Source organism: Paralichthys olivaceus, chromosome 3, assembly GCF_024713975.1.
Source record: "Paralichthys olivaceus isolate ysfri-2021 chromosome 3, ASM2471397v2, whole genome shotgun sequence".
NCBI lineage: Eukaryota > Metazoa > Chordata > Actinopteri > Pleuronectiformes > Paralichthyidae > Paralichthys > Paralichthys olivaceus.
Genome location: NC_091095.1, coordinates 13,681,716 through 13,707,797, shown reverse-complemented (window position 1 = coordinate 13,707,797; position 26,082 = coordinate 13,681,716). Strand labels below are relative to the sequence as shown.

The 26,082-nt window shown below is 43.1% G+C and overlaps 1 protein-coding gene across 6 annotated transcripts; it reads right to left on the bottom strand.

The window, feature by feature from the left end:
- Positions 1-601: 601 nt before the first annotated feature.
- Positions 602-25,864, bottom strand: abl2 (c-abl oncogene 2, non-receptor tyrosine kinase). 6 transcript variants are annotated; one of them, XM_020081079.2, is made up of 11 exons: positions 25,085-25,864; positions 13,006-13,170; positions 10,046-10,341; positions 9,653-9,925; positions 9,308-9,392; positions 8,925-9,102; positions 8,610-8,794; positions 8,349-8,501; positions 7,934-8,023; positions 7,400-7,582; positions 602-5,633 (listed from the first exon to the last, which is right to left on the bottom strand). In XM_020081079.2, exons 1-11 carry the CDS (start codon positions 25,299-25,301, stop codon positions 3,859-3,861), a joined length of 3,600 nt encoding a protein of 1,199 aa, XP_019936638.1. In that variant the 5' UTR covers positions 25,302-25,864; the 3' UTR covers positions 602-3,858. The 6 variants fall into 6 exon arrangements, with proteins under 6 accessions (XP_019936638.1, XP_019936639.1, XP_069378142.1 ...); XM_020081080.2 differs by having other exon boundaries at positions 13,006-13,167; positions 25,085-25,437; XM_069522041.1 differs by lacking the exon at positions 25,085-25,864 and adding an exon at positions 15,521-15,720.
- Between the last annotated feature and the right edge of the window lie 218 nt (positions 25,865-26,082).

The following is a 26,082-nucleotide window of genomic DNA, read 5'->3' as shown; positions in this document are numbered from 1 at the left end:
AAAACAGATTTGATGATTACATTTGAAAAATGTAATTTCAGGTTCTTGTTCATTATATTTGCTCAATGTTATTTGCTTTTCTTGGTTTTCTGAAATGAAAAACTTCTGGCTTTGCACTGATGGCCAACTTGAAGTCAGAGAAACTGTAATAAGTCTTTTCCACAATATTTTTTCTTCACATGAACATCAGTGTTTACTTGTTGGAACTTTAATGGGTGAAATATTCAAACTGAAATTGATTTTCTTCTGCATTGCAACCAAATTACATCCACTGATGTGTTGTACATCCTGGATACCGATGCATCAGAATGAGGTATGTGCTCTCCTTGGTGGAGATTGACCACAATTTACAGTACATTCAAAGTTTCATTCATTTTTAAAAAAGGCTTATGACTGATTCATGCAGCTGACATATCACATCTCGTACTTCAAAGGTTTCCAGTAACATTTTTAATATCCGTTTATTTAATGTTTGATTTAAAGACAGCTCTCATTAATTTAAGACTTTTAAGAAGCTAAAGAGGATAATGTGCAACAGTCAAAACACAAATTTATATCTTCAATATTCATCTGAAATTAAAACGTCTCAACAACATCAAAATTCAGTATTCATCAATATCTTTATTATTTACAATAGGCTTAACACTGATAAGCAGAACTTCACAGTAATATAACGTGAGCTTTAAATAAAAAAAAACAAAAACACAAAATATATTTTTGTACAATAAAAAAGTTAATGTTAACATCTCTGCCATTTTTTTCATCCCTGTTTAGATTCACATATTCCATTAAGGTGTGTCTCTGTATATATGTGTGTGTGTGGATTTACATTGCACTTGTACAACTGAAGAAGTGGCCTTTGGTATAATGATGTGAACACACATTCTCCAGAGCTGCTCGCCAGAACAGGGAGACAGAAGGAAAAAACAACAACACATATACAGGATAAATGCAGGCGTCGTAAATAAAGACAATGCATGAGACTGATAATGAGAATGTGGTCAGTTCAGATATTAAACAGCATCGGTTCAGATAACAGATATGAGAGGGAAATTCCATTGGCACCCAAACAATTCATTGACACTGTAATCATTGATTGAAACTTTACATGTTTATTAAAAAACACAACCCAAAAAAACAAAAATAAAAAACACATCCAGGCTGGAAATGTGTTCAATTCTAGATGGTCACATATTTTTTGCTTTTTATTTCACTTTTTCATGAGGCTTTTTTTGGGAAACATGTTTCACAGAGATGCACTAAAACCAATAGAAACCTAACAGGCAAACAGGTCAGAGTGGTGCAAGGCAATTATTAAATAAAAAATGTTTCTGACAAAACGTCTGTGAAATTAAGAGATAGTAGAGCAACAGGCTCAAGTGACCAAACAGGTGCATACGTTTAAATGACCTGTAATCAAATAAGTGTCCAAATACACAGAAGAAGAGACAAAAATGCACCTTTTGGTTTCAAGTTTGCATCTGACCTTTAACCTCTGAATGAGAGAAAAACATACTGTAGTGACAACCAATCACAATCCCATGGCAAAGAAAAGCCAACACGAATGTTTAAATGATGGACTTCCCGTACTTAGATTTCTTGCAGTGTCAGTGTAACTGTACATATTTGTTCATACAAAGGCACAAGAATCACGAAAATAATTGATGGCCATGTTAGTTGAAATGCACAGTGAGTAGACGTTAATTACACTTTGTCTCAAAGCTTTCTGTTTGGCAAGAAATTGGGCATTTCACAGACACACATTAACATGAAATGATTTTATGAAATGCACCACAAAAAAGATGACACGTTTTACTTGGAAAAGCATCAAAGTTCATTAACAGACATTTAAAAAAAATGTTATGGACCAGCAGTGTTTATAGATAAGATTTTGTAATATTCAGATGCAATGTGTCGATGAACCAATGTTTCTTATCCAGTGTAAATTAAGATGTGAGCCTAAGAAAAAAGAAAAAGGAAAAAAAACATGTGAGCTGTGTATGTGCTGTACAGTTTTATTTGTGCTCAAAACAACAGAGCAGCTGATTTTAGACTTTTATGATTTAGTGTCACCAAAATTAGACGTAATGGCCAATAAAAGGTGTAAAATAATAAATAAAGAAATGAGACCTTAAGAGTTTAAAGAGTTGTGCAGATGGACATATGGCCAGGTTCAGAACTGAAGAATAATACATTCATAAAGCAGGTATTCAGATCTGGGTGGATGGGCCTCAATACATCTCTACAGTCAAAAAACATTGCTCTTTTTGCTGTGACCCCACATAAACCATTTTGTTTCCTGGATATGAAATAAATCAAATATTTACACTCTTTTTTTTCTCAAAATAGGTCTGTGCTTTTAATAAAAAAAAGAATAATTTAAAATTCAAGTTCATACATAACATTCTAAAAATCATTTTTTCCTCTTTTAAACCAAATAATGTACAAATCGCTCATGTGCTGAAGACATACTGCAGTTTGTTTGTTGAGATATCAGTACTGTGTGATTCGTGCAGAGTAGGTCTCTGCGTTTGCGTAGTGTCGATAACTTTGAAGTATTTGAGGCACTGAGGCCATGACAAGGCTACAGGGAATCCAGCACTGTCCATACGCAGAAGGACACTTATAGAAACACTGTCCCAGTTCGCCTGCTCATGTGCTACCCTGTGCTCTCTCTCTCTCTCCTCACTCCACACTTTCAACGCTCCATAATAGTTGAAGAGAAATGTAGTGTGCAAGGACAACTGGACCAAAATATTGAAATGCTTTAGGAGATTTTCCCCTTTTATGTGGCACTGTGTTAACATCGGTCATGTCACTGAAGCAAAGACAAATGCTGTGCATATGATAAGACACCCCACATTCATTCATTCATTCATTAATGCTTCAGTCTTCAGTGAAAAAAACCCCCCAAAATAGATTGATAAAAATCTCTTCCTATCTTGTTTGATTTGATAATGTACCAAACCATAAACTTAGCGTTTTATCTGAGCCTACATATATGCTTTATTTAAATGAACACAATGCTGTTCCAATGCTGTGAGTGATCCCTTCAATAGTTTTCAATGGTCTTATGTTTTGGGAATGTCGCTGTCTAAACACTGATTATTCTCTAAAGATTATTCTCAAAAACAAGCAATTATGGGGAGATTTCATCTTCTGATCGTTTATCTTAATTGTCCAACTACTGAAAAATACTGACTGTCAGATGCAGTCTATGAAATAAAACCAAAATGTAAAAAAACAAACATCTGCACACAAACACAAGTGTCAAAATGAGACCCAGAATGGCTTTAAAAATGGCTTATGGTCATTACATTTCCCAGACACTGAGCAGGAGCCTCATGATTCACATATTTGTGAAATGCTGTTTAAGCTTCTCAGGGAAAAACAGTTGTCTAGTATTCTCAGTGAGGCTGGAAACAACCGCCATCGTTGTCTCTCAGTAATGTGACAGACTGACAGACGAGCAGAGGGAGCATTCACCTACTCTCCGGGCTGGCTACACACAGCTGATGCACTCGACATTCATTTAACAAAGAGGCCGTTATTATCGCGGCCGCGTGGAGAATCGCGGCGAAACATTTCATGGTGCGACTTAAAACCACATTTAGTATAAACATTTCTCAATATGTACAGGTCAGAGCAAAGTTAGTGTCCACACTGGCATTTTTATGAAACTGTTGTTTGTAAACATTAAAGATTACACTTTGTAGAGATTTCTCTGAGGTACTTTAGAGATTCATCTCATTTCGTCCCTCGAAAAGCTGTCGATAGAACCAGAAACATAAAAAGGCAATATATACGATCTGTCGGGTAGTTGGGGTTTGACGTTGACGGTTGGTGTTGTCACAGTGGCTACCTCTGCACTACGTCACTAATCTCTTTAATACAGCTGTGCAGGTTGTCCAGTACAGTGTTGGGCCCCACGCTGCTCAGTCCTCCTCCTGAAGATGAAGCCCTCAGTTCCTGCAGGCTGAGCTCGAGCTTCCCCACCGCCTCTCGGAAGGCAAATTTGTTCCTCATCTGAGGGATGCAGTCCACGTAACCTGAGCAGTAGTCTAGCAGCTGGTGGCCGGCGTCCAGCACTTGGCTGCTGGAGGGGCTTTCGGAGCTGGCGTGGAGGGCGCTGCTCAGGCACTCAGCGCACACCAGCAGGGCCTCGCGGCTGACCCGTTCCAGGGGCACCCTCTCCACTTGCTGCCTGGTTCGCCGTAGTGCCACTTTGGAACCGGCTGTGTGTGAGGATGAGACAGTGGTGGTGGCTCCGTTGGCCATTTTGGTGGGAGTCGTGTTGGTGGTTGCAGAAGAGGAAAAGGAGGAAGATGCAGGAGGCACTTGTGGTGGTGGCACAGACGGTCGCCCCGACCTGTGACCTTTTAATGTGTCTCCATTCACTTCCACAGGTGGACCTCCTACTTGCTCCTCTCCGTCTCCGCTGTAGGAGTGTTGCAGGCTCCGCAGAGTGGGAGGCGGAGGAGGAGCGCACTTGGGTTTCACAAGTCGCGGCCTGTCCCGGTCTGCTTGGTGCTCAGACAGCAGTTTGAAGCGATTCCCCTGAGAGTCCAGACCGACCAGGTGCACGTCAGCTGGGCTGTGCTTCAGCGTAGGGGAGATCAGGACGGGAACTTTGTGGTTGTGAGTTGGCGCGCCTGCTGCCGCTGAGGAAGCACTGGAACTAGAACTCTTTGAGGGAGATGACCAACTCTGTTGCCTGTCCAGTCCTCCCCCACTCTCCTCTCTACCCTCCCTGACCCGGGAGAGACTGTCTGATTCCCCCACCTCCCCCCCAACTCCTGGTGCCCTCACCCCTACAGCAGTGCCCCGGGGGAGGAGCTTGGCTTTGGGCCTTTCCCTGATTTGTGCAGTGCCCTCATCCATCCTCCGCAGCAGAGTTTCTGAGGGTCGTGCAGCCCCGTTCTCTGGCTGGGAGGTTGTGGAGGCAGTTCTCTCCAGAGGGGGCTTAGCACTGCGGTTCCTGGGTAAAGTTAGAGCCATGCGCTCCAGATCTGGAAGCCCAGCTGACATAGAGGAGGTAGAATTGGACCTAGGGAAGGGTTTAGGCCCTCCAACTATACTTCCCCCCTCCTCTGAAGAGGTTGTCTTTCCTGTCCGTAGCCCCAGGGTCTTTTTGATGAGTCTAGGGGTGAAAAAACCTGCCAACCCACTCCAACTGCTCCCACTCGTCACCTGTGAGCCAAGGCCAGAGGGTTTCTGTCCGAACGCTGCCCCACAGCAACGCGACTGAGTCTGGGTGGGTTCCCCGTGGGAGTGGGAAGGAGAAGCAGAGAAGCCTCCTAAACTGTCGGACTGGGGCAGAGGAGGAGGAGCGCTGAAATCAGCAGTGGGCTCATATTTCTTGTGAGGCTGCGTCTCCATTTCCCGGAAAGAACTGCTCCTCTTGGGCGGCGTCGGGAGGTTCTGTTGGAGCTGAGAGGATGGTGAAGAAGAGGAGGAAGACTTCTTTTTTATGAAGGAGCTGAAGAAGCCTGTCTTTCGGTCTCTTGTAAATGTGCCCATATCCTGTGCGTCCTCTAGAAGGCTGCCGGGAGATTTGTCTCGTGGCTGCTGTTTTCTGGGCAGAGCTGGGGAGCCCCCAGATCGGCTGTCACCTCCCAGCAACGAAGCCCAACCTGGAAAGACAGGAGGGACACGGATTAATTAAAAGAACCTTTCAAAGGTTGCTTAATATCTTACAAAACACAATTAAAAACAAATATTGTTGTGAATTCTTTAAGTTCCCCTCTCTGTACATTCTATAACAGATGCATGTTGTTGTAATAAGATGGACTGTTCTCTTCTCCTGGGGGACTTATGAAGAAGGAAAAGACATTTCAGCAAAAGGGATTGGAAAGTTTTTAAAGCCAGTCACGCACGTGCACACACATTAATTCAACCATTTACAATTTGCTCTTGTAAAAGATGGGAGGATGAGTAGACCTCTGGGACCTGATGATAACACAGGGCAAAGAGAAAATGCCCAACCCCTGATACGAGGAAAGCTGTTGTGCTACTTTACTCAAGGAAAATTGATTTTCACATCCTTTACATAAATAAATACAGGATGCTGCATCAATCAACAATAAATTAGAGCTAATGGTAAAGGCCAGTTTTTTTTTTGCGAAGTGCAGGCCACGTAAAATTTAGCAAAACTGTATTAATATGAACCCATTTTCATCATTAGCGTGTGCATTTAAAATAAATAATAAATGTATACTATCAAATATTTATTACGCATTGTGGTAAATGGTAACGGCTGCATTTCTATAGCATTTTAATTCACCTTAACTCTCTCTCTCACACACACACGTGCAGGGTCCTAGTCTGACCAGTGGGTGCAAACAATGGAAACGTCTACATGTATATAGCGGGAGCTGGAACCTACGACCCTGAGATTAGTGTACAACCTGCTCCACCTCCTGAGCCACAGCCACCTGGTCATACATGCTGATTTAAAATAATATATAGGCTGTGATTTCAATCTTTTATTATCTTGTATAATTAAGTACCACCAGTGGAGAAGAAGTTTCTCTTTTTCTGTCTTGTGACAACTCACATGTTTTTATGCCTTTGTTAAATGTCCTGCATGTGTAAATTTGACTGGATTTGGGATTTTTTATTCAGGAATGCTTGTGTTTTTTGGACAACATACAACATGAACTAAACTATGACAACAAACAAGACACAAAAAAGGTAAGGTCTTCTTTACATATACATACACCAAGATCCCTCAGCAAACACACTAATGAACACAATTTTATTTTCAACATTAAATAAATAGGTTAGTAACAACTCAAACAAAACAAGACAAACAACAGACAATGTAATTAAAATTTAATATTAGGGTTGGCAAATATTAATACAAGATTAGAATTAATTCCTCAGGTTTGACTCACATTACAGTAATAGCAATGTTATTCATATCATTTATAGTAATAGTATCTATAATGGTATTTTCCCTCCATTATCCCTCAGTGCTATGAAACATTGGCATAGAGGGGACAATTTGTTTTTCTTTTAATAGAATAAAAATGATTCTTTTAAATTGTATTAAACCTGTATATTTTAGGGTTCAGATATATTTTAGTGTTACTTTTATTTTTCAATACTTTCGGTTGGTGTTGGTTGACATGAACATGAGTGCTTAGATTTCATGGATGAAGTATGTGATGAACCTTGAACTTCAAATCAGAAATCAGATTATTAGTCGGAACTCTGTCAGGCTCTGCTTGAGTAATCGCTGCTCAGTTGGAGAGGAAAATGACAGCTCTTCTCCTCATGCGTTGGGCTCGGCGTCGCCGCAGTCGACCCTCTGCATCGGCATCCTCTCGCGTACCTGCAGAATCATAATGCGGCGCACCTGACTGGTTGGTAGTAAGGCAGGGATGCCTGGCTGTACCTGAGTGGCTGTGTGTGCCGTGGTCGCTGCGGCCATCCAGTCCGCCCTCAATGTTTTCCTTGTTTTCTGTGTGCTTGTGGAGTGTGCGAGATTTGGAAGGTAACAGGGGCATGTCGTGACTGAATGAGTGCAGTGGTCCACAGTGACCAGAGGAGGCCGTCTTACAAAGCTCCTCCGCCACCTCTGTAATTCACAAAGAAGAAAATATGTGGATGAGAGGAGGCAGTGACCCAAATCAACACAGTGCATCTACTTTGCAGAAAAGAACAATTGTTCACGCTCATTGAGCTTTGTGAGTGAAGCCCTCCTTTTTCCTTCTAACTTTATACTTTCTTCTTCATGCCTAGTTTGTATTCCTGACTAAACTTTTAAGTTCAGTTAAAGAGTGTAAAAAAAAAAACCAAGTCTGAATAAGATCCAGTTTGCATATTCAATCTAATAAGTGAACTTTAGTAGCTCTCTGAGAGTTGGAACATTTCTAAGATGAACAATTAAACTTAATGAGAACTGAGATCAAGCTACGTGTCATTGTACCTTCAGAGATGCTGGAGTCGTGGAACATTGTTTCGAAGGCTTGGTGAATCTCTGCAAACGAAGGTCTGTCTAATGGGCTCCACTGCCAGCCTGGTAGAAAGACACACAAAAGGCATATTTGGAATTGCTGTATATGACAAATACTTGTTTTTAAGTAATCCAGTTGTACAAACAAGAGATATTAGGAGAAAAACATAGTAGTAGTAGTAGTAGTAGTAAAGTGGTTCTTTTTTTGGTCTAAAAGCAGGGTTGGCCTGCTGTCAGTCAGTATGGAAGAGTTTGCAGTGAAGTGTGACATGATAAACATCTGACAGAATTAAAAAAAAAAAAAAAGGCAAGTTCTATTCCTGTCTTCCCAGTGCAGTGTAAGAACTTGGTAAATATTTAAAAAAGTAGCTAGACTGCTTTTACTCACATGCTCTCATGAGTTCATAGACTTTGGGTGGACATCCCTCAGGCTGCTCCATGCGGTATCCTTTCTCCAAGAGGTCATAGACCTGAGAAAGGTCGATGCCAGGGTATGGAGACATGCCATATGTGGCAATTTCCCACAGCAGCACCCCAAATGCTGTAAGGAGGAAAGTTTCAGAAGATCAAACATCAGGACAATGTAAATGAGGTATAGGGTAGAAAAGAATCGACACTCAGTATGACTGCATGCACGTGTGCTGCTCACCCCAGACGTCAGACTTGATGGAGAAGGTGTTATAAGCAAGGCTCTCAGGTGCAGTCCATTTGATGGGGAATTTGGCCCCAGCGTGGGCAGTGTACGTGTCGCCAGTCATCAACCGGCTTAAACCGAAGTCTGCAACCTTCACGACATGATTCTCCCCGACCAGGCAGTTCCTCGCCGCAAGATCCCTAAGGGGTGAGGCGAGGGGAGAGGGAGATGGAGGAGAATGAGGAAAAGAGAGTGAGAAAATGAGTCTATGTGGACAAATGCAAGAGGTGTGAACATACACACAACGTTTAACTGGGACTATCCCCTTACCTGTGTATGAAGTTTTTCTTTTCCAGGTATTCCATGGCAGAGGAGATCTGTGTGGCCATGTAGAGCAGCACAACAGCGTTCACCTCCTCTTTTTCACAATCTCGCAAGTAGTCCAGTAGGTTTCCATGTGGCATGTACTCAGTTACGATATAAAACGGAGGCTCCAGGGTACACACACCTATGAAGAATACAGATGCCAACCAAAATTGTGAACATGTGCGCCAAAGCCAGCAACGGTGTATATTCAGGAGGCAAGAAAATCTTCATGTAAAAATGCAGAAACCATGAAGTAAATAGCAGAGTTAGTGGTTTTTTGTAGTGGTGCATTAAATTTAAAAATGTATAACAGTAAAATATCATCAGTGATTTTCAGTATTACTGACCTAGTAGCTGAACGAGGTTTGGGTGTTTAACCTCCTTCATAACTGCTGCCTCTTTTAGAAATTCGTCCACCTCCATTGTGTCCTCCTGTGATTTTGGAAACAGAAAGAGAGACATAAGAATGATGCTTTTTATAAAGACAGACATGTAAAGAAAAAGGTTACATATAGTGTCTTCAGTTATGATCATGTAATACCAAACTCCGCCTGCAGGTGGTGATCTAAAACCATTGTTATGCCCATGCCCCATCATTTAAACATTAAACGGTTCTGGGATCCTAGGATATCCATAGGATATTTTGAAACATAACTTTCTACAGTTGCTTTCAGAGAAATCTACCAACCAACCTTGAGCGTCTTGACAGCGACCGTGAGGTTGTACTTCTTCCACACTCCTACGTACACCTCCCCATACTGGCCCCCTCCGAGCTTGTGCTTCATGGTGATGTCTGTGCGCTCCATTTCCCACTTGTCATGGATGGGTGACACACCGTACACTGTGGGCTTGTTGCATTTGGGTGCTGGGTAGTGCAATGTGGTGACCAGGCCGTCGGCTACAGTGGAGTGATGGTGGACCAGCTCGGCCAGGGTGGCGAAACGGCTCTCGGATGTCACATACACCTGAGGAGGAGGAGCATGCATGAAGGTGGACAATGACAGAAAAAAGGTAAACTCTGTCCACACGCAAAACTTAATCCACGAAATATGAAGTACGCCCAAACTGTTCATGTGTCTGTCTACCTTTCCATCAGAGGCGGTATTGATGCGGTAGTGGTAGACTCTCCCTTCATAGCGCAGAGATATGGACAGCTGCCCGGGGCTGCTCTCGCTTTCCCGGACCAGAAAACTCCCGTTGATGAGGGATGAGAGCAGGTACTCTGCAGCGCTGCGAGACACGGGCCCGTGGTACCAGCTGTGCTTCTCCAGACTGTTGACTGGTGTGATGTAGTTGGACGGCACCCAACCCTGGCCATTCTTTGAGCGCACTTCACTCCACTCTCCATTCTGGTTGTAGCCGAGCACACGCAGCTTCTCACCTGTAAACGGGAGGGGAAACATGTTTGGTTCAAACGGTGGAAGAAATGGCCCGATGGATACAAAGTGTCTCAATAAACAACGTATCTAAAACAGAAATGCCTAAAAGTTCAATATTAAAAATAGAAGGAAAACTAAACATCATATTCTGGGTAGAGGATTTCTTTTGTTTGTTTTTGATTCAGATCTTTTTTATGAGGTGCCCACACTGGTCAAAATACCTTAATACTGCATCTGATAGAAGTAAAAGGGGCCACGTATACAACGTGCCTCTAGTTGAAACTACATCAAAAGCTATGGAACAATGATAGGGTTGGGTGAACTGCGGATCAGTCATAGAAGGCTCAGCAAAACCAGGCATGTAACGACTTGGTCTGATCTGCCACTGACGTCAGTGCGGGAGAAATGAGGGAGTGGAGAAGCTGATGTGTTGGGAGACTGGAGAAGGGAGGGAGCCATCGGTACAACAACAACACAGGATGGTAGCGTGATGAGTCCTGCAGGTAGGATGGGGGATTAGATAGAGGGAGACAGAGGGTTGACAGTGGCAGGCTGGAATTGACCATCTGCCAGAGGAGGCATCACTGCAGTTCCACCACTCATCCTGTAGACTGCCTTTTATTCCTGGATGTAGAAGTAAACAGTAGAAATAAACTATTCATATAATAGTACTACTACCTCCACTAAGGCCCAACCGTCTCCTTATTAAACCACATTGAAAATCACTAAATCTGGATTTTTATTTGGATCTGCACCAAATTGCACACACTCAATCTCCTAAACACGTCTGCTTGGTTTTCATTAGATCCATGAATTTTTCTCTGAGATATAAATGAACTTTGAAAAGCGAAATGTTAAAGAAATTAACCCATACCACATCCTTCCACAAAGTGTCAGGGCAATCTGCCCAATAGTTTTTGCATAATCCTGCTAACTAACAAGCAGATGAAAATGTCATTTCCTTGATCTACCCGCGATGCATTTGCATATATTTGATCGACCAGTGCAGCACCTTGCCAGATGATGCTTTTTTTTTTTTTTTTTGAGTGGCGCCTGTTTCAAATTTTTAACCAGACAACCCTGCCAATTTGAAAATGGAGCCCCCCTGTGTCAGCTCGCTGTGATGCCTTGTTGAAATGAATGAGTGGGCTGTGTTTTTTCATGACACAGCTTAAGTTGATCTGAACGTGGCCTCAGGCTATCATGAGTCAGCCACTTTATGCCCCAAACTGTGACAAATGGTAGCAACAAGGATTGCGTAGCAGACGGATGTTAATAAGTCCAATACAGTAGAGTTAACATTTAAAGTACAGACCTCCAGTCCGCTCTGTGAGACATCTGTGGCCAGCCAACATGTGACCACTAACCAGAGCTGCAGGTTGAGCTATTAGAGCTAAAGACGCTTTGCCAGCAAATCCACAGAGCTACATTAAACAGAGCTGGTTATCCGCATCCAGCCCACCAATCCACCAGTCTCCTCTGTGTCTGTCTTCTGTGTCTCTACGTCTTGTGGGAGTGGAAACACTGACTGCCTCCCTCTCTCACACACCATGTCTGCCTGAAGCTGAGTTGTGATCGGGCCTGGCCTGGTTTGGCCTAGTTAGGTTTGGCCTGGCACGGAGAGGAGACAGTGATCAGCCCCAGACAAGAGCCTGCTAAATCCTTCTCAGTGATCAGCCTCTTTCTGCTCTGCACATCCTCCACCTGTTGTTATTATTACAGTTGAACTAATTCCATATTAACACAGCACTAGAGGCTGGGGCTGTTTCCATGCGACACAAAAAAGAGCGGGACAGATAGGAAAAGTGGAGTGAAGTCTTTGTGAGTGCACATGTGCTCGCATGTGGAGAGGAATCTTAGATTCACTCCATGAGTCAGGGTCTAAACTTCATTTCCATCCCAGGCAGCGACTGGGCTGTAAAGCCTTAAAACGATGGATAATTAACACACTGCCACGTTTAATACTTTAGATCAGTTCGGGACACAAGCCTGAAGCTTCTGGATCATATTATGGGGATATTTTAAGCTCAGGGAAAAGCTTGTCAACCGGTTAACTGCTGCTGGTTAAGAGAGGAAGTTTGAACAAAGAGTGCGTGTGACAGATAAGAGAGTGAGGATTAGGAAAATAGGGAAATGATTTAGACATCGTTCAAGAATTAAAGCATGTAAGTTGTGATGCCTGCATGGTTGTCAGATAACAAGCTCTTATAATTAAAGTATAGTTTGCTTGTGTTTATGTGTGAAAAAAGAAATGAATAGCTGGGGGTTAGATAACTGCTCCCGTCATGAAAAGTTAAATTTACCATTACTATTAGGTGAGCTCTAGTGACACACAACATTCCTAAGTCATAACTACACTTCACCACACAAACACTGTTTCTGGGAGTCGCTGAACTGTCAATCACCAGCCTTGCCCTGAGGGTATTACTGATGACTCTTCGGTAGACAAGAGGGAATCATTCTCTGTTGCTACATATGTCAACAGTGTTGCTGAAGTATGATATGGAAAAACCTCTCCTGGGAGTAACATCACATTCCTAGGCAACAACTTTCAGTGATGATGCATGGAAACAGTGGACTCGAAGACAAAATCTTTTTCGAGGTAGCTGATGAATTAAAGTTTTGTGGTCAATGCAATTATTCTACTGCCCTGTGTCACTGTTTACCTTTGGTTATGCTGAGCGTGTTGTCTCCACTGGCGACAAAGTCATAAAGTGCAACGAAGAGGTTGGGGTCGCTTTCGGCCGCTCCCAGTAGATTCTCTTTGGAGCTCCAGCGCACCGCCTCAGTCAGTGCCGCAGAGTCCAGGCCGAACGGCCGGTGGAGAGCTTCTGGAGGGAGAGGGGGACAAAGGGTCAGAGAGAAAGAAGAGAAATTATTAGACTTGTAAACAAGCAACATCGTTCACACAGGTCAAAAGGGAAAATCAAAGTGAAGTATCATCATCGATCATTGATAATCTTTGATATCTGTCCTTGACTGTCCTGTTGCTGTTCTATCTCATGACTCTCATGGTTGTAGGGCAGCCCAATGACAAGACTGATACCTTCTAAACAAATGGTGCTGATTTAACACTCCATAATCCTAGGTGTCCATCTTACAGGTTGTCTACCTGTCTGTCCAGGCCCAGTCTCTTGCTTGAACCCAGTGTGACGAGGACAGTGGCTCAGAGCTGTCCATTCCTCCTCGAAACTGCTGTTTGCCTGCAGGCACCTCAGAGGCATTACTTTAACCAGTCCACTCGCTGCAGAGTACTGTTATCACTGACTACAAAGACCTGCCGTGTCTCGCCCGGGCTAGGTAAGATCTAAGGTGGGAGTGCTTTTCTACGCGAGTATATACAGAGTGTAGGAGGGAGGAGCTACGGCACCACTGGGATAGGAAAGACTCTCTCGCTACACAGGATGCGGTGATCGCCATAGCTACATAACACACGCCCCCGCAGACACACAATTATGAACACGTACATGTGTAGCTAATGTGTACAACACTCGACAGCTGCTGCCAAAGTGACTGCATGCCTGGACAGATGGTGAGCGAGTGGGAGAGGAGGGGGGGGTAGGGAAGAAGTACAAGTAACTTTTAAAACACAAAAGCTGTTTTTCTGCTTCGTTTAAAAATAGAGCAACTTTAAACATAAATACAATCCAAAACAACAAACCCTACATTTAAAAAGTATTTCGTTTTTTGTTATGACTGAGCCAGAGGTGTTTATTTAACTCGTATAGGGTTGGATTTTACTTTGTAATATTTTGACCATGTGAGCAAACAACAGGGAAAGCAAAACAAAACACTTAAAGACCATAACCAAGGTGATGTGGCTTCATTATTTATAAAAGTAACTATATGATTTGGATCATAAGGATATGGCAATGAAGTACAACACAATATTATTTCTGTATAATTTTTATCTTTGTCAAAATACAACTTAACAGTTCATATAAAAGAAGACTGAGGAAAAACAAATCCCATGGGTATGATTTGGATTTTAAACAGAACAAGACAACAAAATTGACTGATGATTATGATTATTTCATTTTTAAGCATCTGCCATCAAAGAAGAAACTCATAACTGTTTCCTCCTCCTGCAGCAATTCTTTGAACAGACCAGATGCAATTATTACCAACACGGTCAGGCTTTGGTAAAAGTGCCAAAAAAAGAGAATACATATTTCCTTCTTTACGAACAAAACACACAAATGCTGCATTGTATCAAAATAAAACAAATATTTGATGTAGGTATAGAGACATACTGTTTTTCAATTAACAGCTGTAACGCAATCGTCAATATAAGAAAATATTTCGTCTCACATGGTAAAAGTTCTGCATTGACAGAACTTGTTCTAGTCTTGAACACGCTCTCGCTTTACAGAACAGTTCTGCTTTTCACTCATTCACACACATTCATACACTGCATCTATCACACATCACTCACACTGCATCTATCACGCACGTGAAATAGGGGGGACAAACCGCCGACCTTCTGGTTAGTGGACAACTTGCTCTAGCGCCTGAGCCACAGTCACCCGCAATACAGATATAAATATGTCATAGTTGTAGTAATTGGAGAGACACCCAAACTAATAAATGCAAGAGGAACGTCATGTTACCAACCTGACAGGCACAAAACTCAACAAAACAAAAGCTGGTCTGAAAAGTCAAGTTATGGAGAGATAATGAGTGAACAATCACACACAACTTGACAAGTTAACAATACTCTCAGATCTGGTTTTTAATTTGAGGATTCAGAATGAAACTCTCATTAACTACTAAATAATCATGAGGCCATAATGAGCAAGTCTCATTCATAGATGCAGGATTTTCATTCTAAACTTCTGACAGACTGAATTTATGTGGTTAAACACATTTTCCTTTGAGCTGTTTCGGTTGGGACAATCAAATTCAAAGAATTTAGTAAAAACAGTGTGCCACTGCAGTAATCTTGCAAAGTTGGCAGATATTCATTTAGAAATTAAACATTTTCCATTGTAATTCTGCACCATGTGGCCAGCACATGCCATACACAGACAAGAGTAGAGCGATTTTCCAAGCTGTGTGATTGTCACACTGAAATATATCATTAAATAGTTACAACGATCTTTCTCATATCCCATACTATGTAGCTCTATAATACCTGAAGTCTCAACTGGGCCACAACATCGACACACAAGGCTAGCTCACCTTTGTTCTGGACCAGCATGCATTGTAGCGCAGCACTGGCCGTGACCTGGCTCAGCCACAGTTCCCAGTACATCTTCCGGTCTGTTACCGGTCCCAGTATCCAAAGAAACACAGAGGTTTTCTTGATTCCACTGTGTTGATTCCGTTTTAAAGCTTGACACTGCGTCGATATCGACTTAAGACAATGGAGGCTTGAAAGCACAAGAATTCATTCTCCTGGCAAAGAATACGAAGCCCAAGCTCGTCCTTTAAACCATCACCTTCACTGTGCTTCACTACAAATGCTGTATGAGAGGCAGTCTGAGATAGACAGAGACCCCCCGGACAATATATTTACCCACGCTGTCCTTGAATCAAACCACCTTAACTTCTGAAGTTACAGTGGTGACTTGCAGACTACCCTACTCGCTTTGATGTGGCTAAGAGGAGTCAGGATTTCCAAGGTCCATCTGGAGAGCACACACACGACTGAAGTTCGCTGTGGGTTAATGCACTGTACGGGATGGCAAAACATGGCAGAGAGAGGGAGAGAGAAAGGCGTGTGGTTAAGTTGGGGAGGGGGGGGGCATGTGGATACAGAGGTTGGGGGTAGGGCAGGGTGTAGGGTATGGAGGAAAGTTAAACTGAATGCGGCGTGTGTGCACGTGTGTGTGTGTGTGTGTTTGTGGGAGTGTGTGAGGCCTGGTCCAGCGTTGTGGCCAACGGCAGATGGCTGGTCTTGTTCCCGGGAGGGGGGGGGTCCTATTGACCCCCACTTTTCTTCTGTGAGTGTGTGAGCGTGTGTAAATGTGCATGACTGCAACTGCCGTAGCCTGACTGAGCCAACTGTCAGCTGCTCCTCTTACATACGGGGCTACATATCTCATCACAGCTCCTCAAGAATGTTTTTAATGAAAGAGTGATTTTATGGCATGCACGCCTGCTAAAGGTCTCAATTCCGGTAATCTCAATTTCAGACTGAAACAAACTGAAAGACGCAAAAAGAAACTCAATCACTTATTAGTCAGGTATTCTATTTCTCAAATGAAATAACGTAATTACATTAAATTGTTTTAGTAGCATGATCCACTTTCATCGAGTGGATATTTCTTAAATCTCTTAAATGGCCAACTGCGAGATGCTGTTCTCCTCTGTCAAGCTAAAACCTCGTGTGCACTTTGATTGAGGGAGCAGTTGGCCTGCGTGGGGTTTGTCGTGTGCCCGTCAGGGTGCCTCAGAGTGTGTGTTGTCAAGTGTAGCACATGTGCACTGTGAAGAAACTATGGCTTTTGTGTTCGGCTGAGCATAGAGGGTATTTGCAAGTCGGAGGGGCATGCCAAGCCTGCACCCCCTAAGACAGCTGGGACAGAGGTGACCCTGGAGCCAGAGCACACTTGACATGGAGACACTCCTATCCACATCACATGCACACATCAATGGTGACATTATCTCCTTGGCTGCCCCTGCACCCTGCTGCTCTTTGTGTCTCTGTGTCCGTAAAGCTTTCACTTCACAAACAACAACTTTGTGCCAAACTAATAAACAATAACACCATTTACACGCCCTAATCAAACACAATACAGTTCATATCTGAAGCCCATGAGCAGCGAGGTAAGGGTTTATTTTTAGCAGCTGGAGAACAAAACATAGCAACATGACATCCAGAAATAACAGAGCACATAGTGATGGTGGTGCGGAGACAGACGGCTTGCTGCCTGCAGGAAGCCCCAACAAAAACCTGAGACAATAACACGGATGAGACACACATATACAAGACATTACATAAGCCAATAGGACAGGCCAGATCGGATCCTATGACGAAGACAGACAGATAGGTGAAGAAGAAGGGAGGGTCAAGGATCTTTACAAAATCAGTAGGCTGGAGCCGGAGAGAGACTGGTTTACAGTAATCTACTGTATGTTGTTATATGGTAACAGCATACAACTCTCTTCTCACAGTCACTGAATCACACTGAGCCGCAATTATAAATCATGTTAGGACAACTGACTCATAAGCATAATAATGAACATACTGTAGGAAAGACATTTTAATATGCAGGCAGGTACTGACAGAAATGTTCAGGGAAACACAAGGACTGAAGTCAAGTCAGTTTTATCAAAAGAGCGCCAAATCACTGTATGTCAGACAGCTTTAAAATCTCTATAAGACACATTCCAACCCTTCTGTGCCTCTCACTTTAAAAAGAAAACACATGATAAACATGTTGAAAAACATGGGAGAAACTTTAGGAAGAGCAACAAACAAGAGACCACTCCTGCCATTCCATGACGCACATCCAACAGTAGATCAGATCAAAAAAATTATGGTTGCCGGTTCTCAAGTGTCTCCGATTTCTCTGGTTTACGTCTTTGAATGAAATATGATGATATTAGGCAACTGTGTGTGCAATTTGGTGCAGATCCATGGATTTATATGTGGTTTAAAAAGGGTGTGTGGGACCTTGACAGAGTTATGGCTTATGAGTGCCATTCTAGTTGGGTTTTGGGACATCCCATAGTGTTGTGATGGACAATAATCATAGCTGTCAGAAGATGTTTTGCAGAAAATATATTTAATGAAGAAAATAAACTGATTAATCTGTAAAGAAAATAATCATTTATAGATTAAATATCTATAGGCAAAATGAATCAATAGTGGAAGAAAAACTATTTATGTTGAACATGCCTGTTAATGTGCTTGTTTCACACATGTCACTAACTCTTTGTAAGCAATCCATCTATAGTTTGAGAAACAGTCCATAGAGAATCCTCGGCTGGAGAGGAGACATGAGTCAGTTGTTGTTCAAGAGGACTGGACAAAGGACAAGAGCCTCATTAATGCTGCATCACAAGTGTGTGTGTTGGTTCAGGAAGATATGAGGACTTGAAATGTATTGTCTGAAAACACTGCTCTTCTGTTTACTGATATCAGTCTGAAGCCTGGTTCATCAGCAGTGTTATTTAACACAGCGGGGTCCAAATGTTTGAGAGCATCTTCCAATTCACTTGCATCAAAAAATGGTCTCACTGCATTCTTCACAACCAAATACATGAATGCACTTGTCACGTACCCACAATTCCCTCATGTCCACACAGGCACGTCTGCCTCAATCAGAACCCCGCCTTTCACAAATCCGGGTGTTGCAGAAACATCTCTGAGTAAGTAATTACATAAGCACACATGCAGACCTCTACCGGGAACGCCTGTGAATGTTCTCCATTCATCTCTGTCCATACAACCACCGTGTCTGCTGTCTACTTGGAAATGCACCAATTAGGGAGTGGACGGACATCAGTCTGGGCCTCAGGGCAAGCGGATCATCGTGGAATGGAGAAGAATGGAGCCCTAACCCACAACTCACCCTGCCTTGCGCCTCTCAGGGCTTGTTATGGGTTAATAATGGGCTCTAAGTGCTTCCCTATAGGTGTGCTGGCAAAAGAAAAAGCTAAGTGCTGCTTTATGTGACAGCTGAGAGGATTTGCAGCATATAATGACTTGAAACAAACTATTTGCAGTCGTCTGTTTCACACATTAGGGAACTAATTGACTAATTATACTTTAATATATTCAAAATACAGAATAAGCCTGAAGTCACTCGGGCTCTCTGACCTGTTTAGAACAGAGTACTGATAATCTGCGCTTAAAAATATAATGTGATATAAAATTCAAATAGCAAAAACAGGCTATTGGGATTGTTAAGTATTTCTACTTCTGCCAAAATTGCTCGATCTCCAGCCAAACAGAAAGTTTAATAGAAGCCTTGAAGTCACACAAAAGTACACAGAATGGAAATATTTAAGCAGTATATCAGGGCCAAACGGTGCAATATTTATGTTGCATGTGCTATAAAAACATGATTTGGTAAATGAACTTTAACAAACATACATATGCGCACACACACTCACAGAGCTCCCCATTATTTCTACACACATTTCTCATTTTGATTATATTCATTTAAAAAGAGTTGATATTTTTTAGCCTTGAAAGTAATTTGCTTGTCACATACTTGTTTACATGCACTATACCTGTGATAGAGTTATTATTCGGCCCTGTAGATGTTAGCCTGCTGTCCTCACTGTGGATCTGCCCACTCTTGTCACACACATCACGCAATGTACTGCATGTGGATGATGTAAAACGTCTGGTGCTTGTTTATGTGCCCAGCAGGTAAAAGGGTGTGTTCACCGCAGCAAATCTCTCCAAAGCCTGAAAAGCACACTCTCCTTGTTGCCGCCTCCTGGTGTTTCTCCTCTCTTTCTAATGAGGGTTTACAGTAGAAGCCAGAGATACTTGGTGTCTGAACAGCTAATCTGTGTGTGGTGTGGTTAAGCTGTGTTAGTTGTAGGTTTAAGCTGCTTTACAATGACTCAGTTTAATGAACAGACTTCCCCAGAGGGAAGATTTTAATTTCACTGTGCTCTTAATCAGAGAGCAGAGAGACGCCCGGCTGCAAAAACCAGCCCAGAGGAGAAACTGTTTACTACATACACACAACGGAATTAAAGTAGAAGGTTTCTCAGCTCATCTAACACAAAACTCTCTCTAATTTCAAACTGGATTATCTACATTATTAGAATTATTATCATTATATACTCAAGGATAACATGTCAGTGCAGCAACAGCGACACATCGTTATTGAATGAACAGAGGGTGAGATGTAACCAGCAATCCTTCTTCAAACACATCAATAAAAGTGTTATAAAAGCAACAACTTCTCTGTATTCCATAATAATCACACACATCACATGGCATATTTGAGTACAGCAGTCCCACAGGACGCCAAGATTAAGGGTTTCTGACTGACTGGTCAGCTGGTGGGTGATTACACTGACAGAGGAGGACGTGCTGAATAATCCTCAGAATGAGTTGCACCACATTACAACCTCAATGACAAGGATGGAAAGAAAAGAAAGAGAGCAAGTGTGTGTTTACAGTAAGTGTGTGAGTGCGTGTGTGCATGAGTGGGTTTCCAGCCAAGTCTCTACCCTGCAACCCAGGAGATAAGCAGCAGTGATAATGCCAGCAACAGAGGACTGCTCCTGGAAGCAAATCAATGCTTAACGGGCTTGGCACAGCGACTGGCCCCATTTCCTTCCCCCATATCTCATTTTTTCATTGCTGCACCATCGCAGCGTATGAGTGAAAACTCTTGATTTAACCAGGAGCCACTGCAACAAATTGGCATGAGCTCTGCACAAAGCTGAAAACATTTGGTGTTTTAAAACGGACAGATTCAAGGGATGGTTTTGCCATCTGTACAGCGAATCACTCAGCGTTCAGATTAATCCTCGCTCTTTAATAATATAAGCTGCAAGAGAGCTAAAGCCAATGACTAAAAACTAGGACTGTGGTTTTGGGAACTACATGAGGTTGACTGGTAGCAGATGCAAAGGCTCAAGGCAGCGACTGAACGTTGGAGCGCACAAACAGTCAAGACGACTCTTAAAGTTTGGTGAAAATACATCTATATAAATCTTTGGATTGGGTATTTTATGCATTAACCTAAGCTGACATGCTGTTGTGATATGTTTGAAAGGATATTTCCATTTAAAATATCATGAATTAGATTGAAATAGGAATGAGGCTGATCACAATAGAGAGGAATCAAGCAGAGCTGGTCGACTGTCTTGGGATAAGGATGAATGCAGAAATACATAAATGATTAAACATAAAACCATTACAGAGTGCACAACGGTACATGGAGTCTTCAGTTAGAAGATCATGTGTGATTGTGTTTAAACCCTTCAGGAACAAAACACAGCCATCTGATCACACTTACTGTCACATCTGAAACAATCAGTCCAACTCATCGGTTTTACCCTAATTTCTGCCCAGTTTCACCCAGAGCAGGTGTGGCCACGGCTCCTCCTAGTGGGTAATGGCAGCTGCAAGGACAGACTGACTGAGTTTTTAAATCAGGAAATAATCTTTACTCCAGGCTATTGTATTTAAAAAGCCTGTTTAAAATGCGCTCATAGCCACTGAAGTGTCTGAAACTTGATTTTTCCCCAGATACAGAAGTAGCTGCAGTGTGACTTATCCTGGCTGTCTGGGTATTAGCGCAAAGAGTCCATAGAAAAGTGGATTTGTTGCTAATCTAATTTCACCCACAATGCAAATCAGCTTAGGTCCTTGAAAGGATCCAGGCATCTCTTTTCTCCTATGGGCAGCTTTAACAGTGCTGCACTTTGGGTGAAGCTTGCTCTACATTCACAAGAGTGCTGCCAAAAAATGCTCCAATCCACTCATCTGCCCCAATTTCTATGATCTGGTTAGAATAAAAATAGATAAACCAATCGCTTTGTAGATATTCTTTTTATGAGGAACTTTCAGTCAAGTGTTTTTATGGCTGATTTACAGAGTCAGTACAGCAATCAGGTTAACCCACAAGCACGATAAAGAGAGGCAATAATAAGACATGTTAAAATGACAATTCCTGTAAAAATAAAAATCTGTTTATGAGTCTGTTCTCTCAACAGATTTGTATCTGTAGTGTCTGTATCAATTCAACCTACAGCAGAGATAGAAATCTCTGAACTCCCGACGGGGCTATAAAGGAGAGGAACTATCAATAAGTCGCAGCCACTGATTCATGAATTCTGCACTCCGACCAATACACACAGAGGTGGCTGTCTGGACAGCTCCCTTTGAATGAGCAGAGACAGTCTGCGCCCTGTCCGTCCTTGTAAAGGTCAGTGCTTTCTCGCTGGCCTGTCTGTCTGGTAGGATGTTGCTCAGAGACAGGGATGCTAAATTAGAGATGAGCTGAATAGAACTGCTGCACACCTGAGCAGGGGGACATTTAGCTGACTCACCTAGTGAGACCAGACCATCCCAAAACAGGAATCTATAGAAGTTGTGAAAACTCACCAAAACTGAGGAGACATGAAAGAGGGGGATGCTTGTCAAAATGACTCAGTGGTTTCACATATACTGACAGAAACTCTGGAACGTCAGGTAGCAACACACAGATGGGATTTCAACACACAAACATCCTAACACCTTGTTAATCGAGAGCGGGGTCTTGCATTATTATTATTTCCTCATTTCACGTTCAGGTTCTTCTATTGCTTTGCCTCCAGTACTTGCTTGTGTGCAAATTTGCTCTATTCTTGCTCTAAACTTATGGTCAGATTTACTGTCCTGTGCTTAACATGGAGTCCTTCTCCTCATGTTCCACCTGCTTCTTCGTGCTCATGAGGATTCTTCGCTCAGATTTCTGCTCTCGCTCATGAAATGTTTGTGAAATGTACGATGTTGAGCTATGAAATTCTCGCTGCCTTGTAATGTTCGCTTTATTTCTTACAGTGTCCCTGTGGTTACTGTTTATCCAGGTCCATAGAGTCACTTGCCAGCATGGATCCCTCATAGTCAATTGGCCTGAGACGTTTGCTTGCCTGATATAAAGTTGTTATGTTGCAGATTTAATAAAACCACTTCGAATGGTTGATCTCTTAAAGAGTTTAACAGGAATATTATTAAAATCATGCAGCCAATAACAAAAATACAACAACACATGAACATTAAATCTGATCAGCTTTTAACACCACAACCCACTGGTTGACTCACCACTACACTATTCATCTGTTGTTGAACTTCCTTTTTCTGGTCTGACACTTCAACTTCCTTGAAAAGAGTCAATATCTTCTTATCTCAACTTCATGGACAAGATCTGGTGACATGACGTCATTGTCAAATAAACACAAAACTAATATAGGAACCTCATCGAGTGGTTGATTGAATTTAGCCAGAAATGACAACTGTTACATGATTATACATTTGTGGAGATGCTTTCTTCTTTTCTTATCAGCAACTGTGATTTGTTGACATTTTACAACCTGAAAGATTCTGTAGCCTGTAGCCCTAATGAACATTGACTTCTTTCTTGACAATCACAGCAGCTCCCTTAAAATCAAGTCCAAATTTTACCCACAGAGACACGGAAGATAATGCTGCATCCTTATCATTTTAACTAACTGACTAACAGAAAAAGGGTCCTTTGATCGTCAGTGGAAGAGCAAGTGCACAGTCCCAAGCTTCCTCACTTAGGAGTCTTTGTTCTATTATTGTGTACTTTGAAGAGAAGAAGTCTTTCTGCAGAGTGACTATGTGACTGCATCCTGGCTGCTATAAAAAGGCCACTCCTGCCCTGACATTGGTGAGAACAGAGCTGCGTCGACAGTGAGTGGTGCTGCACTTAGTCGGTCCGTCTGTCTGTCTGGTGTATGTACTTCAAAGTGAGGCGGGTTGCTTTTCAGATGTGACGGCCAGGAATTGAAAATGCTTTCCATTCCCAATAAGCTTGCACCTCGCTGCAATGCTGTGAGGAAGTTGGTTTTTGGACATCTGCGGAAACTAGGCAAGCTGTGTCAGTAGTTTTACATCTAAACAACACACGAGAAGTGCTGCGTAAACTGTCCGTCCACTAGAGGAACGACACGAGTGAGGAACAAAGCTAACTGCAGGTAGACAGACGTCGAATACAACACTGGGCTTACACTCAGGGAGAGTACAATCAAACTGAGTATGATCATAAATCTTGGCATCTTGTCATCGTCATTACTTATTAAGCTCAGATCAGCCTCTGGGAGAACGTGCCCTGAGGGGAGAAGGCTGGGAGGGAAGAGGAAGTCCATTTAGGGCATGGAGGAGTTACCACTGGGCTGTTTCTCCATAGCTCAAAGGGGAGAGTTAGTGTAGATCTGCATTGTTCTCTGTGACTCACAGATAACAATACCAATGCACAGCTATAGCTCCGAGGCAGGAACGTGGTGGATGGTGGAGAACTGTTACCAGCTCTCTCTCGTCTGTGTCAATTTTGCATACAACCCACATTATTCCCTCAGCACATGAACTCACTGATCGCGTGTGACGATAGACGTTGGGACATTAAATTACGATCACACATATGTAGCTTCAAACTCTGACGCTTTGCATGAGCGTGATCATACAATGAGGGTCGAGTTAAATAATTCACACGAGTTTCCCACGGGATCAAACTGTGCAGTCTGCTGCTTGACTGCATTGGAACAGCAGAGAGGATGAGACAGGGGATGTAAGCGAGCATGTGAAAACCACTAGGTATTGTAATGTGAGCCTGTGGTGGCTGCCACAGTGACTTAATGGAGTGGAATTGCTGCAAAACCTCCGGAGGCAAGAATCACAGTTTACCAAGTAAAGCACACAGACAGGCAACTTAACCAGGTGACCCGCAGTGAATCCTACAGAGTGGGACCAGATGATTCTTCCTCTTCCTAAAAAAAAACTCTCTCTCCTCTTGATCTTTAGTGAACAGGCTCCAACATAATGATATAGTGGTGAGAAATATGATCAAGTGAGAAATCCCTTCTCTGGATAAACTGCCTCATGTCTGCACACAGACAATAGAGGAGTAAACACACACACACTCAGAGAAAGACAGTGAAATGGATGAGACAAGCTAATGTTCGTTGGTATGGCTATTTCCGCTAACGCGTCGTTGTCAAACTAGCATGGACTCAGCTAGCAGTCGCTAGTCAGAAGCAAACACATCAAACTACACTCCTCTATCCTCACCCTTATTATTAGCGTGATTCTCCATTTACCTGAATGCAGCGTGAATATGTTGATCCCCGGATCGGGCACGTTGACTGCAGCAGTCCTGCCCGGCGGTGTCCCGGTGCTACTGCCGGGTTCTCGGGGTCTCCTCCCGGCGCCGCTCCCCCGGATCCCCTTCCCTTGGTGCGGTTGGGACGCGTGGGGCTGTGGTGGCTGGAGTGCGGTCGATGTGCCCTCACCGACGCGGCCTACCTGCTGTCCCATCCTGGTAGACTGGTGTACGGACGTTTGGGACGAAGCGAGCGAACCCCCCCTGCCGCACCTCTGGCTCACATTCCCCCCGAGCTGCAGCGGCCTGGCCGGAATAGTCTTCCTCAATCCCCTCCCTGCTGTTCTTCACTGTTAGCTAACGTTAACTAGCCCGTGTTAGCCCGCTCGGCTAGCCCGTTAGCCACCGTTAGCAGCTATCAGTGAAACCCACCCACCCTGCCTTTAACAATAAAACCGCAGCCCAGGCCCGTGACAGCTTTTGTTCCGACTCCGGTGATCCGGACGGTGTCCGAGCAGAAATCGACGGTAACCGAGGAGCGAGATTCGGTCAAATGTGGAGCTTTTTCACAATCGCCTTGCCGTTGTCCGGCAGCTGCGCGCCCCCTCTGACGCCGCCATCTTTACCGCAGAACAGAAGATGTGTTGCACAAGGCGGGGGGTTCACAGAGATCCCCTGTCACCGTGATCCTCCTCCTGCTGATGCCCTCCACCACCGACACTGACCCGGTCCCAGCGAGCCCCGAGCACCGGTCCCAGCGAGCGGGGGAGCCCGTGCGGAGCTGCCTGAGTTCTGGAGCAATGAACATCAATCACCAACTATTGTTATGTCAAGCAAACACAGTGTTGTGATATATAATGAAGATTGCTTTGAAAAACTACCATGTTCTATACAACTATATCTAAGATGGCATGGCCTATATACATGTTTTCATTATATAAAAATGTTCAGGAATGGATTAAATACCTGATTACAAACAGACCTTGTTAAAAACCC